Below are 20,825 nucleotides of genomic sequence, written 5' to 3'. Positions count from 1 at the left end.
TATATATATATATATATATGTGTGTGTGTGTGTGTGTGTGTGTGTGTGTGTGTGTGGATTAGAGCATACATTAGTATACAATTTTTAAAAAAAAATTTATCGAAAATTGAAAAAGTTTTGACAACTACAACTTTTTCAATTACCCATAAAATTTTTCCAAAAACAAAATTGTTAATTATGCCCTTATATGGATCACTGACTGGATCCGGATCCTCTCCATTTCCCTTTGAAATGTATAGGCTCCAGTACACGGTGGGGATTTTGTCCGAAATGATCCACGCTCAAAAACTGGACACATCATTTAAAATGTTAACACCACACTTAACTGGAGTTCAACGCACTTAACTGGGGTTTAACTCAACCAGACAAAAAAAACTCAAGTTAAACTCTTAACTCTCACCAGCAAAAACAAAGAAAAAACCTTAGCTCACCAGAGATCTCGACACCCATACACGCATCCTTTTTAGACCCAGATCAGAGAGAGAATAAGGGTTGGGGTTTGGAGAGAATCGGGTGTAGAGAGAGACATCGATGCTTTTCAAACCCAAATCAGAGAAGGTTAGGGTTTGGAGAAAATCGAGAAAGAGAGAAGTTGATGATCTTTCAGGTTTGATCTATGGAGGGAAATGAGATTGAGAGACAGAGAAAGAGATTTTGGTCGAAGGAGAGAAGAAGCCATCATCGGAGGTGGTGGTTGCGGTGAGCCAGCCTTGCCGATTTGGTTCAAACCCAAATTAGCGAAGGTTAGGGTTTGGGTTTGGGAAAAATCGGGAAAGAGAGAAGTTGATGCTCAATCTCCATGGCTACCGCTAGCCGCCACCGTGTTCCGCTCCACCAATTCCGGCCGTGGTTCTGGTAAAGTTCCTCTGTCTCCTTCTTTGATTTTTCCTTCTTTTAATTTTCTCAACAAAAAAAAAAAAAAAAAAAAGATTTTTTAATTTTTTAGTATTGTATTAGGATTTCGTTTTCTTTTGATAAAGAAATTGAATTCCCTGTTGTACTTGGGAAAAAAATAATGTGGAATTTGTGTTATTGGATACAGATTATGTTCAAGTGAAAAGACAACAAAAATAACATAATTTGTATGCATAAATGGTGGTTTACCTACTTGTTTTCCTTTTAAATAAACAAGCATTTATCTTGTTATTTTTCACCATGAGAGGACTAAATCCCAAACTTTTGCGAAGTTACGCTTTGCTGATTTAAAGTTGTTATATATTCATCATAATCTTTAAGTTGATGAATGCGTTTTACCATTGTCAAACTAATTCATGTTCCATGTTTTTCTTGATTGGCTATAAACCGAAAATTACTTCAAATAATGATTTTTTTAATTGCTTAATAGTGAGCGAGTATTTGTTCTAGCAGACCTTTGAAATGAATTCCTCAAAAGTTATGAATTTTTTTTTGGGTCCAAATTGGAGTATTTCTTGATCTTTCTTTTTTTCATGTGTATGACAGTATGATGAGTTTAAGTGTTTATAGTCTAGCTGCTTATGCAGACTGTGAGCAGAGTAACATTAAGACTAAACATGCCTTTACAGGTATGGTTTTCTTTTTTGGAACTGTCATAAATACTGAATTGTTCATGGTTGATGCATTGTTTCTTTTTTATTCTAGTCGTGATGGGTGCATTGTTCTTTTAAATGTCAATGTCAAGTTTGCCTTGTAAAAGTGCAATGTTGGCATGCTTTGACTTGAAATGCTACTATTTGCTAATCTTGGTCCCATATTTTGTTTAAGGTAAAAATTATGGACAATATGGACAAAGTGATGGGTGCATTGTTCTTTTTTCTTGCATATGATTAATGATGCCATATACAAACAATATTGAAAAACAAGTAACAATAATTTTGTGTATCATGGTGTAGGGCTTCGAGTAACAATTGATTGCAAGCCAGAAAATGGACACTTAAAGAAAAGAGGGGTAGGGAAACTCGATGAAGAAGGAAAGTTCATAGTGTCTATTCATCGTAAGATTGTAAAAGATGGCAAACTGAATGAAGAATGCTATGCACAGCTTCACAGTGCATCAGCTGCACCGTGCCCTACACATAATGGCCTAGAGTCTTCAAAAGTAGTATTCAAGTCCAAAGCCAAAGGAAAATACACATTTGGGTTGGCTGGTAAACTCAAGTTCTCCCCTGTGACATGCACTTTAGCTTTCTTGTGGCCTCACAATAAGTACCCACCACTAATCAAGAAGCAAGAGGTGAAATGTATAGTCAAGCAATAAGCACACCAATTGTAAAAGTTTCATGTTATTTTAATCGAAGTGTTTATTTTAATGGAATTTTTGTTATGTGATCAAAGTGTACATTTTAATAAAATTTGTTCATTTTTTATTATTAAATTCTCTTATTGTCTACTTTGTTGGATTGAATTTTGATTGTAAGGATTGAATTTCGATTATAAGGATTGTGACAGTTGTTATTGTAAGGATTGAATTTTGATTGTAAGGATTGTGACAGGTGGAATGTGAATATTTACAGATATTTGTAAATAAGGATTGTGACAGTTGTGGGCTATTGATATTTGTATATATTTTTAAGTAGGTGTAAAGGTGTGCTGCACAGGTGGTGCGGGTAAAGCTGTTGTGTGTGTAAGGGTGTGTAGGGGACTCTGCGTGTGGGTGTGCATAGGTGGTGCGGGTATAGCTATTGGGGTGTGCGTGTGTGCCTACATGTGAGTGTGTGGGAGTGTACAGTCTAGATAAAGTGTACTGCTATTGTGGGTTGTTAGTTGGTTGGGCCAAGGTGTGTAGTTGGTTGGTTACGTGGAGTGCTTATAAGGAGAGGAAAAGGATTGTAAAACTCATGCAGATAAGGATTGAAAAACTCATGCAAAAGAAAAATTGACACACCAATTAACATGCATATAGCTCAAAATTAAGCGTACAAGTAATCATTTTTTTATTTCACATAAACTCATCATTGATCCTATTTTCTTATGAACCGATTATAATAGACTATATTAACAGCTATGGAAATATATATATAAATTGTGCCACTAAACTTATCGATTACACTATGAATTAGGATCATGTGTGTAAGGATTTTAGTGTTGATCCATTCCATAACATTTTATGGTAATAAATTCAAATTTATTGATGTAATTTTATCCGTTTGAAAATCTAGTTAGTTTTTTAGTTTATACTTTCCTAATCTACTTTCCAAAGTGGTTTCTCCATTAAAGATATTCTTCTTTGATTTTCCACTTCATCACCAAATGTTATGTCATGCTTAATTGTGCTTTTTATATTACTTATTGATTTGTTAATTGCTTAACTATATTGAAAAATTAATTGTCTGAGTGGATCACTTCACCAATATAATTTGATAATTTTGCTCATTAATTCACATTGGGGTCTAAACATCAATCTTATTTAATTATATGAAATTTTTAAGGAAGACTCTAACTTGCGTCCAGCCATTAAAACAACAATATAAACTTGTGAGCTTGTTTCTCTGTGTGTAGCTTTTATTGGTGGCATCAAAACAACAATATGTTCAAGAAATTTTCAATGTTCATTTTCTTATGTTCGGCCCATGTAAGCTTGTTTCTCTGTGTGTACTAATAAAGATTCAATCTTTATCTCAAAAAATTAAAAATACTCCTAGAATTATCCAGCCATTATAAAGATTCAATCATTATCTCAAAAAATTAAAAATTAAAATTCAGATAGACTCTAACTTGCATCCAGCCACCAAAACAACCATATAAACTCACCAAGACAACAATATAAATGCAAAAAAATTATCAAACATCAAATAAGATAAGCATAAACAAGTTTTACTGATATACCTCTGTTTGGCAAGATAGAAACAGAGATGTCTTCTCTAAACCTTTTGTGAAGCTTTTTTTTTTTGTTAAAATCTGTGAAGCTTTGAACGTGGGCTAACTCTGTTCCACTTTTCCCTCTAAAAGGTTTTTTTTTTTTTTCCAGTGCACTGATATACTTCTGTGAGGATTCGGTGAAGCTTTTTTTTTTTTGGGTTAAAATCTGTGAAGCTTTGAACGCGGGCTAACTCTATTTCACTTTTCCCTCTAAAAGGTTTTTTTTTTTGTTTTCCAATGCACTAATGTATCTACCTCTGTTCCTCCATTTCCAGTGCACAAATATACTTCTGTGAGGATCCGGTGAAGTTTTTTTTTTTTTTTGTGGTTAAAATCTGTGAAGCTATGGGCTAACTCTGTTTCACTTTTCCCTCTAAAATGTTTTTTGTTTTGTTTTCCAATGCACTAATGTATCTACCTCTATTTCTCCATTTCTCTTCAAAAAGGTTTTTTTTGTCCGGTTGAATTAAACCCCAGTTAAGTGCGTTGAACTCCAGTTAAGTGTGGTGTTAACATTTTAAATGACATGTCCAGTTTTTGAGCGTGGACCATTTTGGATGAAATCCCCACTGTGTACTGGAGCCTCTCCATTTCAAAGGGAAACGGAGAGGATTTGGATCCTCAGTGACTGCAGTGTACATAATAGATTGAATTGCAACTCTGTGTTTTCTTGATATTTGTATTTTGGACTAGAAAGTTTAAAAACAAAGAAAACGACTTGATGCTTCCCATTGGGTGTCCTTAGATCATTTTCATCAACAATTGTGAAAATTTTAGCATTTACAATTTCAAAACACTACTTTTACAATATACCAGACATCGAACATTCTAATTTTTTAAAATTTCATTTAAATATTCTTTCTTTAATATTTTTTTTCTTTAAAAGAAAGCGGGCCTCATCTGAATAAAAAAATAATATAAATTTTACAATTGGTGAACAATGCAGTCTCAAATTTGAGATTGCACTGTTCATCAATGTCAAATATTATGACATTTAAAACACTTGATAAAAGTGATTTTTTAGAATTTGGTGTGTCAAATGCCAAATATTTGGCATTTGACACACTTGATGGGAATGCTCTTAAAAGGGTCTTATGAACTTCAGTTTCCCACCCATGGTTTGTAAAGAATTGCTTTTGTGTTTGCATTGTTAGTGATGTAGAACAAACCACTATGGACTTCCTAACTCTTAAAAGGGCATATGAAAAAGGCAAAAAGGGGCACCAATAGACATCATTTGAACGTCGAAGTTGAAATTGTATGAAATTTGGCAAGCTGAAGGGAAACAAATTTTTAATCAATAGTCATCGCTTTGTCATGAGGTGCACCTAATTTTGGCGAATTTCTTTATTTAGCCCGAAAAATAGTGATTTTACCTTTTTAGTAATTTTTGTTTTCTTGATAACTTTTTGCTCAAAAGTCAGAATAAGATCCTGCTTATTTTGAGATAATCCTTAGTGTTAGTAGTTTATGATTTTGCATTTAACTCAATTTTACCATTTTTTTGTAAAATTCAGAAATTTTGCCAGCTAATCTTGTAATTAGTGCGAATTAGGATTTCAGATATTTCTTAATCATCATAGGGTTTTACTTTGCCAGTATTTATATGTTTTGTAACCTCCAAAGGCAAATCGACTTATTATCAATAAAAATACAAACTTTTTGTCAATTGTTTTCTTTGGTGGATTCCAAATTTATCACCTTGTGAATTCAAGAAACTACTCGTGAATATGAGGCTCATCAGTTAAGGGCTTTAGATATTTACCCCAGAATAAATGTATACAGTATATATGACAATCATCCATTTGCATAATAGTACTGCTTGAGTTTTAAATTCCAATTCTTTGAGGTTTGCACATAAGTCCATTTTTGGGCTTTAGAGAAGGTTTATCATCCTTCCTTTTGACAAGGGAAATTGTGAAGCTTGCAAAGATATGCTTATCTATGATAGAACCCTAATGATTTCATTTTAATCCAAATCTAGGGTGTCAAATGTAGTAATTAAGAATTTGTTAATACACCCACAGAGGAGCAAACCAAAGAGAATAGCCATAGATGGTTATTCCTTTACTTTTAGTACTGAGTGTGGGTGTCATAGCGTAAACCAAACCAGGGGAAAGCCGTCAAATAGAGAAATTGGACAGCTGAAGTGATTTAGCATAAGAATCCTACAGAAAACTTGTAAATCTAGTGTGAGATGGACTGTTGTTTCTGTTATGAGAATTGTGAAAACAGAGGGAATTTTGTCATTCAAACAAAGCCTTCAGAGTTTGTTGAACTTATGTGAGCTTTTGATTGTATGAGCTTCATGATAGCATCTTCATCTATAAGAAGCATAGAAACGGACCAATTGTATCAATAAAATGAACACACCTCCAACTTGAACACTACATTGAATCCCAAATTATTGGATTGGCACTAGTTTTATTTGTCTGAAACCACCTCAATGTTCTTATTCTGTTTTACTTTTCTGAGTTTAGGTTTCTAGACTGGGCTTTGGATGCCTCGGACTTTCTGGAATACTAAATGCTCCTTTATCGCATGAAGCTGGATGCCCAGTTATAATGGAAGATTTTCAAAGGCGTATAACCTTCTTTGATACTGCAAATGTCTATGGAGATAATCATGATAATGAGATCATGGTTGGCAAGGTACTGTTACTCTAATCACATTGAAAGGAAAATGATGTTGAGTTCACACCTTGCTTGCATGTGCTTGCATGCCAAGTAATTAATTGTGTATGTTTAGTTTCAGTTTGCATCCAGTTGAACAAAGTAGCCCGGGGAACATCTATATTCTTCCATTGATGGACAAAATTAATTGTCTTTTGTCTTGTTTTAGGCTCTGAAGCAGCTTCCCAGGGCGAAAATTCAATTAGCTACAAAATTCGGTGTTACTATGTCAAAAGAAGCTCAATTTATTGTCAAGACCCTTTGAGTATGTACGGCAATGGTTTGAAGCTAGTCTTCAAGTATCTTGATGTTGACTATATTGACCTATACTATCAGCACTGTGTGGACACTTCAGTGCCAATAGAGGATAGTGTGAGTGTCAAGATATTTACTTTTAATTTTAAGTTGAAAACTATTTTTATTTTTATATATCAATGTACTGCACTACATTTAAACTTCATGTCCTTCTCAAAAAAAAAAAAAAAAAACATTTAAACTTCATGTCCTTTTGCATTAGCAGTTATAACCAATTTGGTATGGTAGATGGAGGAGCTCAAGAACCTGGTGGAGGAAGGAAAAATAAAATACATTGGGTTATCAGAACCTAATTTAGACACAATATGAAAAGCTCATGCAGTTCATCCTATCACTGCCTTACAAATGCAGTATTCTATGTGGACCCGTGATATCGAAGATGAGATAATTCCACTTTGCAGGTTTTTTGATATTTAGCCTTCTTTGCATTTCAAAGCCACTTGAGTTATTTATATTGGTGAAAACTTGTCTTTGTGCCTTTTAAATTGGTTATGAATCAGATAGTTTGATAACAACAGAACATCAAGAAATTTTAACAAAATTAAAATTTTTTTTGTTAATCTCACAGGGAGCTTGGAATTGGGATAGTGGCATATGGCCCTCTTGGTCACGGGTTCTTTGGTGGGAAAGCAGTAATGGAGAGCTTGCATAATGAGAGTATGCTGGTATTCAACTACAAATAAATAATTCAGTAACTCCATGTTTCGCAAGCACGCACACACACACCTACCCGACCCATTGATGCAGCCATTTAGGTATAAATGTGTGTGTGCGCTCTTTTTAAATATGGGTACTTATGATTTTTCTGGCATAGGCTATTCATCCAAGGTTCATGGGGGAGAACTTAGAGATGAACAAAATTCTATATGCGCGACTTGCCAAACTGACTGAAAAGCTTGCGTGACTGTGTCTCGCTTTTTCATAGACAACATGACATCAAAGCTGGTGTCTCGCTTTTTCTAACATTTCCCACTTTTTGGAGGCGATAATGATAACACAAAGCATAGTGATTAATTAATCCAGTGATGAGGAAGTTTGTGACGTTTTACCTCAGCATAGGACAAGGTCATACACAATAAGGATATATTTACATCCTCTGCTCATTATTTCTCCCAAGCAAACAAAGACAAAAGGACAACAGAGAATTGATGTTTCCCTTCAGTGGTTTGGGCTTTAGTTTTCATATCTACAATTTGCAATCACTTTGATGGGGTATTTGCATTCTTCCAGCTATACTTAGATAAAATGGCCAGATCTCTTTCACCGCCGACTTCATTAATGGGCACAGCATCACCAATTTCTTTCAAATCCTCTTGTGTAAGTTTTACTGCCAAGGATCCAATGTTGTTATCAAGATTCTTAACTTTGGTTGTCCCTGTAAATCATCCAATCAAGCAACCACATAAAGAATTTAATCACATATTTGTGAACATAGCAAAAGAAATTAAGAGACTAATATACCAGGGATTGGGATTATATCATCCCCCTGATGGAGAAGCCAGGCCAGAGCTAGCTGAGGCGGAGTGCAAGCATGCTTTGCAGCCAGATTGGCAAGCCGTGCATATAGAAGTTTGTTCTTCTCTAAGTTCTCCCCCATGAACCTTGGATGTATAGCCTATGCCATAAATATCAATGTGTATAGTATACATAACAATATATAAGTATACACTGTCATCTTGAAGGGTATAAAGAGATAATGTAATCCAATGACGGATTTGATAATAAGCACTTCAAATCAAAAGTAATTGAGTGGTGTAGCATTATTAAAAGCTACATTCAAGTGTAACTTAAACCCAATCATATAAATATATATGTTTGCGTTTAGAAACCATAGAATCACTTTATTATTTATTAGTAGTCACGTACCAGGAAACTCTCACTAGGCAAGCTCTCAACGGTTGCTTTCCCAGCAAAGAATCCATGTCCGAGAGGGCTATATGCCACTATCCCAATGCCAAGCTCTCTGAGATTAACAAAAACTTTTAATGATGATGTGAAAATTTTCTGATAGTCTATTGTCCTAGAAATATCTGATTCATAACCAATTCTAAGGTCACAAAGACAAACTTTCAATTTTGTTAAGAATTCAATTGCCTTTAAAATTCAAACAACAGAGCTAGAATTTATTTTTTTTAAAAGACCTGCAGAGTGGAACTATCTCATCTTCAATATCACGGGTCCAAAGAGAATACTCCATTTGTAAGGCAGTGATGGGATGAATTGCATGAGCTCTTCTTATTGTGTCTACACTAGGTTCTGATAACCCAATGTATTTTATTTTTCCTTCCTCCACCAGCTTCTTCAGCTCCTCCATCTACCATGCCAAAATAGGTTATAACTTCTAATGCAAAAGGAAATGAAGTTTAAAACCAGTATAGTCCATCCATCAAATATATGAAAATAAATAGATTGTATAAATTTAAAAGTACAAATATCTTATCACTCACGGTTTCCTCTATTGGCACTGAAGTGTCTACACGGTGCTGATAGTACAGATCGATATAGTCCACATCAAGATACTTAAGACTGGCTTCACAGCATTGCCGCACATATTCAGGGGTGCCTTTGACACTAAATTGACCTTCCTCTAATGTAGCAATACCAAATTTTGTAGCTAGTTGAATTTTCTCCCTACCAAGCTGCTTCAGAGCCTAAAAAGACAAAATAATTAATTTATTTTTAATCAATGTTCGAATATGGATGTTCCTAGGGCTGCTTTGTTCAATTGGATGCAAATCGAAATTAAACATACATAATTGATAACTCAGCATGCAAGCAAGGTGTGAGCTAAAATGACATTTTTCCTTTTAATATATGATTACAAAGTAGAAGGACCTTGCCAACCATGATCTCGTTATCATGGTTATCTCCGTAGATATCTGCAGTATCAAAGAAGGTTATACCCCTTTGAAAAGCTTCCTTTATAACAGAGCATCCAGCATCATGCGATAAAGGAGCATTTAGTATTCCAGAAAGTCCGCCACATCCAAAGCCCAGTCTTGAAACCTACACCCGAAAAAGGAAACCACAAGAAGATCATTGAGACGGTTTCCTACAAGTAAAATTCATACCAATCCAATAACTTGTGTTTCTATGTAGTCTTCAGGTTGGAGGTGTGTTCAAATGATCAATACAATTGGTATGTTTCTATGCTTCTTACAGATGATATGAAGATGCTATCATCAAGCTAATATAATCTAAAAGAATGTTTACTTTGTCTTGCTAAATATTAATCTGTTATCAGTTATCTGTATAAACCTTACCTTTATAAGTTCACATATATTACAACAAACTCTGAAGGTTTTGTCTGAATGACAAAACTTCATCTGTTTCCACAATTCTCATAACAGAAACAGCAGTCCATCTCACATGACATTCACAAGTGCGGTGTAGAGGTCTTATGCTAAATCATTTCAATTGTCCGATTTCTCTATTCAAAGGCTTTTTTGCCACCCCCAGTTTGCTTTAGGACAAGATTATACTTGTGGTAGACTCTATGACACTCCCACCCACACCCACTGTACTATAAGTCTATAAGGAATAGTCATATGTGGTTATTCTCTGTGGGTGTATTACAATTTAGGGTAATACAATCTAGTTTACAGAATTTCCATTGCCACATTTGTCCAAACCAAGCGTTTCTTTACACACTTCACAATTTCCTATGTCAAAAAGTAGGATGAGAATCCTGTTCTAAGGCCCCAAAAAAATGGATTTATGAAGCAAATCTCAAGGAGCTAGAATTTAAAACTGAAGCAGCACTAAAATTGTCATTTTTCTTAAGAACATATGTCATATTACATCCATATGCATGCAGATAATTGTCATACATACTATTATTCTGGTGTAAATATCTAAAGCCCATAACAATGCAAACACAAAAACAACTCTTTACAAACCATGGGTGAGAAATTAAAGATCGTAAGAACCTGATAAGGAAACCCAACAGGGAAGCATCGAGACTTATTCTTTGTTTTTAAGCTTTCTAGTTCAAAATACAAACAATAAGGAGATAGAGAGATGTAATTCAACCCAATATGTACAGTACAGTAACTGATCCAATATATAAATCTTGGATTGGTGAAAAGGGGTTTTGATGACTAGTGCCTATTACCTTTTGCAGGTAGTCCAATTATTATAATACTGGAATACCCATCAATCGGAGAAAAAGAAGCATACCTCCAGTCCCTGACTGCCAAGTCGTACTCTTGGAATTTGGATATGGGGCTTCTCCTCCATTCTCAACAAACCACTGCACAGCTTACTTTGCTCTCTACTTGAAAAGATGCTACTTTGGAAAAGGAAATGTTCCACTTCACAATTTTGATGAATCGTAAAAGTTGTAACTCTATATTCTCGTTCCCCCACCAACAAATGTTAAAAAAATATTTTGATTCCGGATTAGTTCCGGTATAAATATTTCAATGTAACAACTTTATTTTATAATATAAATACCGGATTTGATTCCATTTTTTTTTTTCAACAACTTACTTTTATATTATCATTACCAAACAAAATTGGTTGATGGGTATATTCTACACAATGAATGATTTCAGTACTTTTTTTTTTTTTTTTAATAAAGAGAATGATGTGATGCCTTTTGTCAAACCCATCATTGAGGTTTTTTATAAAAAATTAACCTAATATACGCCCGGATGTAAGACTTAGACATAACACCCTTCTTCGCAAGACACCCATCCAAGTCCAATCCAATACAATCCCAAAATCTAGGAGACTACATTTTTTTCTTGCAACATCTCAAGGATCACCTTGTGTTGAGTGTGCATGTGACAGTAGAAATCCCACTTGGTGAAAAATAAAGAATTTGAGTAATTAATATAACATAAATGAGTCCAAGTCCATACTTGCATCCTTTGCTCATTATTTTTCCCAAGCAATCGACATAGACAACAGGACAACAGAGAATCAGTGTTTCCCTTCTGTGGTTTGTGCTTTAGTTTTCATATCTATAATTTGCAATCACTTTGATGGGGTATTTGCAACCTTCCAGGTATACTTAGATAAGGTGGCTGGACATCTTTCACCACCTACTTCATTAATGGGCACAGCATCACAAATTTCTTTCAAATCCTCTTGTGTAAGCTTCACTTCCAAGGATCCAATGTTGTTATCAAGATTCTTAACTTGAGTTGTCCCTGTAAATCATCCAATCAATGTTGAATTTAGCTCCATGTTCAAATCAAATTTCATGAAACAAAAATTTTCAATTAAGAAAAGTCTAACAAAAAGGGGTCAAAGTTATTTAGTTGTAGATGTAGTAGGAATATAATTGTCTAACCATACAATTGAAAAGCAGAATTCAATTTTTTATGGAAAGAAGAAAGAGCTATTGCTAGAAGTGAGCAAGCAACCACATCAATAATATATTTGTGAAGATAGCAAAAGAATTTAAGAGATTATTATACCAGGGATTGGGATTACATCATCTCCCTGATGAAGAAGCCAGGCCAGAGCTAGCTGAGGGGGAGTGCAAGCATGCTTTGCAGCCAGGTTGGAAAGTCGGGCATATAGAAGTTTGTTCTTCTCTAAGTTCTCCCCCATGAACCTTGGATGCATGGCCTATGCCAGTAATATCAATATAAGTATAAATACCAATATATAAGTATACATTATCATCTGCAGGGTATAAGGAGACAATGAAATTTAATAGTGGATTTGACATAATCACATCAAATAAAAAGATATTGAGTGGCGTGGCATTGTCAAAAATTACACCAAGTAGCCACATACCAGCATACTCTCGTTAGGCAAGCTCTCCACGACTGCTTTCCCACCAAAGAACCCATGACCAAGAGGGCTATATGCCACAATCCCAATACCAAGCTCTCTGTTAGATTAACAAAATCTTTTAATGATGATGTGAAATTTCGTGATATTCTATTGTTCTAAAAATATCTGATACATAACCTATCCTAAGGTCACGAAGACAAACTTTCACCAATGTTGACATTCAATTGGCTTTGAAATGCAAACAACAGAGTAATATAAAAAACCTGCAAAGTGGAATTATCTCAACTTCAATATCACGGGTCAACAGAGAATACTCCATTTGTAAGTCAATGATGGGATGAACTGCATGAGCTCTTCTTATTGTGTCTACACTAGCTTCTGATAACCCAATGTATTTTATTTTTCCTTCCACCACCAGCTTCTTCAGCTCCCCCGTCTACATTGAAAATATAAAGAAATATATAAATTTAAAAATGAAAATATCTCTTGACACTAACAGTATCCTCTACTTCATTGTACTTTTTTGCTTGGATCTCCACCATTCTTCTTTAATATCTTACCCATGTTATAATTAATAGGGCAAAAAACACATATAAAATATTGTGTAGATATTAATATTAATTATCAAAACATAGAGAGCAATATCAAAATGAAAAGAGAAATTTGCATAGCATTTAGGTCTAAGTAATTGAAACATAACAGTTTTAAATGACATGACAACAATAAACCCAAAAGCTATCACATTTGAACATAATTTTACCACGTGGTTAATGCTATATAATCTCTTATAATATCTCCTTGCCTAGCATCCTCGTCATCTTCTCTAGGAGTAGGGGTTGCACATTCATGATGAGTATGTAAAATCTCTTTATCAATTTCAGCAATAAGACTTTCATTAGGATCGACACCCATTAAATAATTATGAAGTATGCAACATAATAAAATGATTTTCATTTTGTGTGTCAACACAATAACTAGGCTTTGTAGCACTTGCTATGATACTTTTTTTCAGTACACCAAATGCTCTTTCAATAGCATTGCGCAATGACACATGACACAAATAAAAAAGTTATTTAGCATTTTCAGGGAGACGAGCAGAGTACTCTTTTAAATGATAATACAATCCCCTATAAGGTGCAATCAGACGACTTCTATTCATGTACCCAACATCAACAAGATAATATTTACCTAATAAACAATAACTATTGTGAATTATATACTATAAATTTTTTAATTATAAAAAATGGATCCTAATACATATTTGAATTGAATTTACCTTGTGGACTTTTCAAATTATCGTTTCTAGTTGGAGCACTCTTTATTATTCTCGAATCTGAAACAATTTCTTCCCAACCTAGTAAAATGTACGTGAATTTTAAATCAAATGAGCAGCAGTGCTAAAAACTTCTTGTGAAATTTTAAAGTACTCGCAAGTGTACAAACCATATCGAAGTATAATTTGACAAGAACGAGGTCGAACCCATAGGGACTTGTATGAATGTAAAAAAATAAATTAAACCTTAACCAAATTAATCATAATTTAGTTTAATAAAAATTGATTGTTTTGAAATTAAATAAACTAAATAAGAAATTGATTTAAGCAAAGATATAAAACAAAGTAGTAAAGAGATTAAACAATCTAGAGAAAGGAATTAAGGTTTTGGAATACGACTTGTTAATTCATATCAGCATATATTCATGATCATTAGTTTTTCCTAACCACTATATGATAATCTAAAAATCAATCTTGCTATCATGGAAAATATTATCATTAAAACTTATGTTTAAAAATCTAAAGCATGCTCTTTTTCACTTCTAACGTATTAAATCAAATCTTCAATTGTGCTCAAGGACAAACAAATCACAAGAGATATCAAATTCTAAAAATCATATCATCAATTGTATCCATTGACAAACAAATTACAAGAGATATCCAATTTCAAAATCAAGAAACAATAAACCAACTACTCAATTAATTAAGATAAATCCTAAATCATGAGAAAAAATGGTTATACTCATATCTAGAGTCTTATCTTAGTTAACTGGTATGAAGCAAAAACAATTTAAATCTTTAAAGAACAAGTATTGTGGGAAAAATTAAATCAAATAAATAATACTAATAATATTTAACAAGGTTTTATCTTCAACTTTAATTATAAATTTATCTACTCATAATAATTGAAAGAAACCACAAAAATAAAATATTAAACATTCAACAAGACAAATAAAATACAATTCTAAAAATAAAAAATAAAAACTCGAGAAAGCCACATGTGGTTGCCTGCTTCCTGCGCTCTAGCCCTGGTAGTCTATTTTCTCTATCTTCTTTTACAAACTGACCTAGAGGTTTTTACAAGAGCATCACCAACAGATTGGGCATATCCCAAATGTAGGCCTATTTTGCAATTGAGGCCTAAATTGCTTGCTCCATTAGATGTTGTAAACTGCAACAATTGAAAAAAAAAAATTACAATTGTGCTACAGTGCGGTTCTAAATGTAGAACCGCATTGTAGCTCAAATTGTATAAATTTTAATATATTTTATTCATGCATATATATTCTTTTCTCTCTCCGTCTTCCACCTCTTCTCTCTCCCTTGTTTATGTTCTGCCTTCTCTAGATCGGGGTGGTTGGTTTCTAGATCAGGGCGGTGGTGGGTCTCCGCATTTTTCCTTCTCTAGCAACTCTCTCTCTCTCTCTCTCTTTCATTTTTCCTTCTCCGCGTGGGTCAACAAAATCAACTTCCTTCTAGCTTCCCAGTAGCGAATCCGCTTCCTTTGAGCTTCAACAAAATCGAGCTACCCCGCGGCAAATTGAGCAATTCGGTTTTCATAAATTTTTGTTGTGTTTGTGGGTGAAGATTGTGTGGCTTCGCAGTAGTTAGCGATGGAGATCACGGTGGGTTAGTGTTGGGTCGCGTGGGTTGTGTGGGTCTGGTGGTGCAGCGGCGTGGGTTTGCTGATGATGGCTCCGATGGGTTGCTGTGTTTGACCGTGGGTTGCTGTGTTTTTTATTTATTTATTTTTTTTTATGGTGTTGATGGTTGGAGAGGGTGGTGTTGATGGTCTAGGTTTTTTTTTTTTTTTTTTTTTTTGGTGTTGAAGGTAGATTATGGGTTGCCGGTGGTGGTGGTGGAGGTGGTGTCAAGTGTCTGTAGTCAGCGGTGGTGGTGATTGTGGTTCTTGAACAGAAAGAAAGAGAGAGAAAGAATAAATAATGGTTGTATTGTAAATGATGGTAATTGTGGGATATATTATTTTATTGTGTAGAAATATTATGTTAATGAGTAAAATAGGAAGATAAAAGTTGGGATGTTAGAAGTATTGTAAAATTGTATTGTATAATTGATAAAGTAACTTTTTGAATGATAAAATAGGATAAAATTGAGATAAACTAATGCTAATGCTCTAAGGAAAGAGCCGCATAACACTATTCTATAATCCCAATACAAGTAGAACAAGGATTTCATATTTTCAACCCACGCACTAAAACATCAAGTTGTGCGCAGCCAACACGGAACTAGCCCAAAATACTAACCCCTAAGTTCTAGTTTTGGTGAAGTAATAGGGAAGCCCACAACAAAAATACAATTAGTGATTTGGACTCTAAAGCCTCAACGTTGACTTCGTGTAGGAATTACTTGATTGATTTTTGTTTCCTTGGCACACTGCATCCATGTTGTATTGAATTTTGGGCTTCTTTTTATTTTTTTTCTTTCTTTATTTTTGGTCTTCTCTTGGGCTGAATCTTAAGTTAGCTAGACAATTGGCCTGATCCCACTTTACATGTAAAACATTTATTACCTATAAATAAAAGACAACGTGTAATTAGCTAAAAAATAGCATAAAAGTGCAGTTAAAAATGCAAATAAGAGTACTTTTTAAAATATATATATATATATGTATGTATAATATAATATCGGAGTACTTTATTGAATATATTTCATGATCATCAATGTGCTTTGATAGAGTTCCTACACTGTTCATGCCAAGGATGTTTCAGATATACAGGACAACCCAGTTTAGAAAAAATGCATAACGTGTCATTTGCTAAACAGATTCCATTCTTCCTAACTTTGAAAGAGTGGAAACCTCCAAGTAATCCATAAGGAGGAAGCTAGGAAGGTTCATAGCATGTTGAATAATTGACCGATACATAACATATTGAATAATAGACATATACTGGCAAACAAATAGACAAACAAAACTGGCATGGTAGCAGACAAAGCAAGGGTTGAAAGACTCACACAAAGGAAGAAAAGACTTGCAAGTTGCAACTTGCAACTATTCATGGCAGAATCCTCATGGCTAGTAAAGATAAAGCTGACTTGAAAAACTCACCAAATATTTGTAGTCAATATAAAAGACTGGCTTATCTCAAAAAAAAAAAAATATATATATATATATATATATAAAAGACAGGCAGACAGGAAAAGAAAAAGAAAGACTTGTATAGTCAATAGGTGGCAGACAGAAAAAGGAAAAAAAAAAAGACTACAAAAAAGAAAAAGAGAGACTTGTAGTCAATAGGTGGCAGACAGAAAAAGGAAAAAAAAAAAAGACTACAAAAAAGAAAAAGAAAGACTTGTAGTCAATAAGGTGGCAGACAGAAAAAGAAAAAGAAAGACTTGTATAGTCAATAGGTGTCTCGCCATGGACGGAATTGCCCTTGGACTAGGGGCAATGGCCCCCTAATTTCTTTTTAAAATATTGTTACATATATGTTAACTAATTTTAGTAATTTTATTTTATAAAATTACATTTTGTTTTCTTTTAATAATATCATTGATTTTAAAAAAGATAATACTATACTTACAAATCTTTTTATAACATATTTATAAACTGTTTTAATAGCAAATTTTTATTGGTTCGCATATGGGTACATCACTCTATCATTTTTTTACTTACCACATCAGTAATTTATAATTAAAAAAATGATAACTCTAGTATTTTCCTTATTTTAGTGATCATAAAAAAATTTATAAATCTAAAATTTAAAACAAAATATACAAGCCAAAAAAAAAAACTCAACAACAAAAATTAAAAGTAAAATTTTAAAAAAATTAAGCTCAATTAACTAATTTTATCCAAAATAAATAACTCTGCCCTTAAAAAAATTCTAAACAAAAATAATTTTGTTCTTATCCACAAAAAAATAAAAATAAAAATAAAAATCTTAACAACTAAGTAGCAGAATCAAAGGTTGAAACCGCCGTACACAACAAACAATAAAACTACCTCTCCTAACTCAAAGTTCTGGCTCTGTTCCTGTGTCTCACCGAATATTTGATGAACAACAGCAACTTTGTAGAGAATGGCAGTGGTGACATGAGACACTGAATGATTGCTATTGTGGGGAATGGAAGGGTCCTTCCCCCTTTTTAGGGCTTAAAGCCTAGGTGTCAAACGAGCCCCGTGGAGTGAATTGCGCCATACACATATGTGCCAATGAAGTTATAAGGATTGAAGGAAGGATGTGGGGCTAGCCTGAGCAACTTAAGGAAGGAAAGAGCCTTTGTAAATCGCACCCATGGAGGGAGCGACAAGTTAAATTGAGCCAAACTACATTCGAGGCGAGAAGCATGGGAAATCCCACTTTTTGCTTCCAGAGTATACCTAGAACCCCGAGGAGTCTTGTAGAACCTACAAGAAGGGTGAAGATCTTTACCTCTACATTAATAAGGGGGTTTCCACCTAACTCCTGCCGCATTGAATGCAAGTAAGACAGTTTGAACAATACAAACACCCCTAGAAGTCAAAATTTCAAGATAAGGGAAGGGTGGAAACCGATAAAGGGGGAAAAAATATCCCTGAAAACCCAACTGAAGACTAAATAGTTGTGGAGATAAGAATAAGGCATGTGCCTATATAAGGGGGGAGGGAAGCAAGTAGAAAGGGGTAACAAAAAAGAGAGGGAGAAAAGGGCAAAGAAAGAATATCGATATGTGTAAGAGAGAGAGAGAGTAACACCATGGGAAAAGAGAGAAATTCCTGTTGTAATACTCTAGTTTTATATGAAATAAATGGTGTTGATGAGATCAATTGTTTGAGTCTTTCCATTGTAGAGTGTTAATTCCCTTTTTGCATTTTTACAAGTGAATTGTTTGTCAATCAAATTATTTCCTGAGGAGACCTACCTTATCCCCTGGGAAGAGTAGCTTATGATGCCCATAACCCTTTTTTTCTTTTCTTTTTTTTTTAACTGCTGACTGAGAAAAAAGTTATCGTGATGTGTAAAAAGGTCTAAGATTAAAGGGGTATTTTAGGAGTTTTAACAAAAATTTCATTAAACCTAAATCCATTCGCTCACATTTCTCCCAATTTTGGGGGGAACAAAAATTTGAGGTTTCAAGAGAAAATGGAGGAATGAGTGTTTCCTCCTAACCATTCCATTTTCTCCCACTTAAACTCCTAATTAAAGGGAATGAACTTTTCATTCCCTTCGTTAAACTTCCCAACAAGGTGAGGGGAGAATATTTTAAAAATATTTTTTTTCATTCCATTCCATTTCATTTCATTCCCTCCTCCGATTAATGTTTAGATCGTTGTATGGTATATGCATTAATGTTTAGATTATTTTGTGGATCTCTAGAAATAGCTTTTTATTTTTTATAAAATTGTTATGTGCGATTAATCTTACACATTTTTGTTGTCTAATCCAAACATGTTTGCATATATCTACAACTAGGAAGAACGAGTGTAGATTTAGGTTCGAGTGCAGGTGCGGGTGTGGATGCAGTGTGGCGACACAACAATTTTTGAAAAAGTAAGATACAGATGCAATGGGATATGTATATTATCTAATTATTAAATATATTATTATTATTTATATTTTCTATATATTGTTAACTATTTTTTTATATTATATAAAATACATATTAATGTATTATTACCATTATACTATAAATTAAAGACAAAATTTAGGTATAGTACCTTAGGTGTTGTTCTTTAGATTTATCTTTTAAGATTTAGCCATGTGGCTACTTAACTAAAAAATATACTTTTTGATGATTCAGGTCTCTTCAACAATGATTATCTTGTAGATAAACATTCCCAAAAGTCTTAATTATCCACAATTTTATTGTTATCTGACTATCCCCTTTATTCCCATGCAAGCAAGCCTATTTTTGACACTAACTAACAATTAATCACAAAATTATTTAATTAATTTTAATTGTTTAGTCAATCATAATTAATTTAAATTAATCATGTGTGGTTGGTTTTGCCTAAACACAATGCATGCAGATCGTGCAAATTTGATCATACAATACCATCGTGACCGTTAGAGCCTCAAGATCGGTTTTGTGATATGTAATGAATAAATTAATTCATGTGATGTTATCATGAATTTTGGGATCCCTTTCGAGGAGCTTTTCATTTTTGTATCATAATTAAGATACATATTTCATCAAAGCCATCAATTATGGTTACCCAAAAAAATACCATAATGTTAATGGTAATTGTAACCACAAGTTTTTAGATTTTGACAAAAAAAATACCATAATATGAATGGTAATTATAACATTAGTAATAAAGGAAGTCTTAGAATAGAGGTATCCCACATATCGATGCTATAATATTGTTCCGAACCACTTTCATCTTAGGTTCATCTAAAGAAGAGATCACATGTGTCATTTCATCGTAATAACCTCCCTCGCTACTTTGACATATGCCCCCCCTAGAAAGCCCTTGTCCAAGGTCATTGTCTTCATTTGCTCTAATAAAATTATGAAGAACCATTGTAGCAACAATAATGTGTTCTTGAATACATATATCATAGGATGGCATATTCCTCAAAATTCTCCATCTATTCTTCCAAACTCCAAAAGTTCGCTTTATGAAAGAACGAAGTGATGAATGGAGATAATTAAAATTTTCCTCTAGGTTTTGTGGTGTTCGACCTTGCTGAAAATCGGGGAGGTGGTACCTCTCTCCCTTAAATGGTGCAAGGAACCCTTTCTTTTTAAGGTACCTTGAATCAACAAGATAATATTTTCCTGTAAATGATAATATTTAGTATATTAGCATTTTCACTACATAACACATACTTTAATATAGTAATTCAAATGCAACAATACATATTAGGTGGAGGTTTTGGGAAGTTGTCATTCTCATTATTGAGACAACTTTAAAATATTCTTGTGTCATGTGTTGACCCTTCCCATCCAACGCATGCGAATGTGAATTTCATGTCAAAATCACAAGCACACATGCAGTTGATCGTTGGCTCCCCTTTTCTTCCTCTATATGT

At 33.8% G+C, this 20,825-nt stretch overlaps 2 protein-coding genes and 1 pseudogene across 2 annotated transcripts; 1 reads left to right on the top strand and 2 right to left on the bottom strand.

Annotated features, from left to right (window-relative positions):
* Nucleotides 1-626: 626 nt before the first annotated feature.
* LOC142624247 (perakine reductase-like) lies at nt 627-7,728 on the top strand (annotated as a pseudogene).
* Nucleotides 7,729-7,813: 85 nt separating this feature from the next.
* LOC142624121 (perakine reductase-like) lies at nt 7,814-11,362 on the bottom strand. The gene is made up of 7 exons (XM_075797631.1): nt 11,004-11,362; nt 9,660-9,830; nt 9,272-9,475; nt 8,966-9,138; nt 8,691-8,787; nt 8,286-8,439; nt 7,814-8,199 (listed from the first exon to the last, which is right to left on the bottom strand). The coding sequence occupies exons 1-7, from the start codon at nt 11,061-11,063 to the stop codon at nt 8,024-8,026; spliced, it is 1,035 nt and encodes a 344-aa protein (XP_075653746.1). The 5' UTR covers nt 11,064-11,362; the 3' UTR covers nt 7,814-8,023.
* Nucleotides 11,363-11,414: 52 nt separating this feature from the next.
* LOC142624245 (perakine reductase-like) lies at nt 11,415-13,117 on the bottom strand. Its single transcript, XM_075797777.1, has 5 exons — nt 13,073-13,117; nt 12,839-13,011; nt 12,576-12,672; nt 12,251-12,404; nt 11,415-11,980 (listed from the first exon to the last, which is right to left on the bottom strand). Exons 1-5 carry the CDS (start codon nt 13,115-13,117, stop codon nt 11,805-11,807), a joined length of 645 nt encoding a protein of 214 aa, XP_075653892.1. The 3' UTR covers nt 11,415-11,804.
* Nucleotides 13,118-20,825: the final 7,708 nt, after the last annotated feature.

This window comes from Castanea sativa, chromosome 2 (genome assembly GCF_040712315.1).
Source record: "Castanea sativa cultivar Marrone di Chiusa Pesio chromosome 2, ASM4071231v1".
Taxonomy (NCBI): Eukaryota; Viridiplantae; Streptophyta; class Magnoliopsida; order Fagales; family Fagaceae; genus Castanea; species Castanea sativa.
Note: the sequence above shows the minus strand (reverse complement) of the source record. Positions and strands in the feature narration are given on the sequence as shown.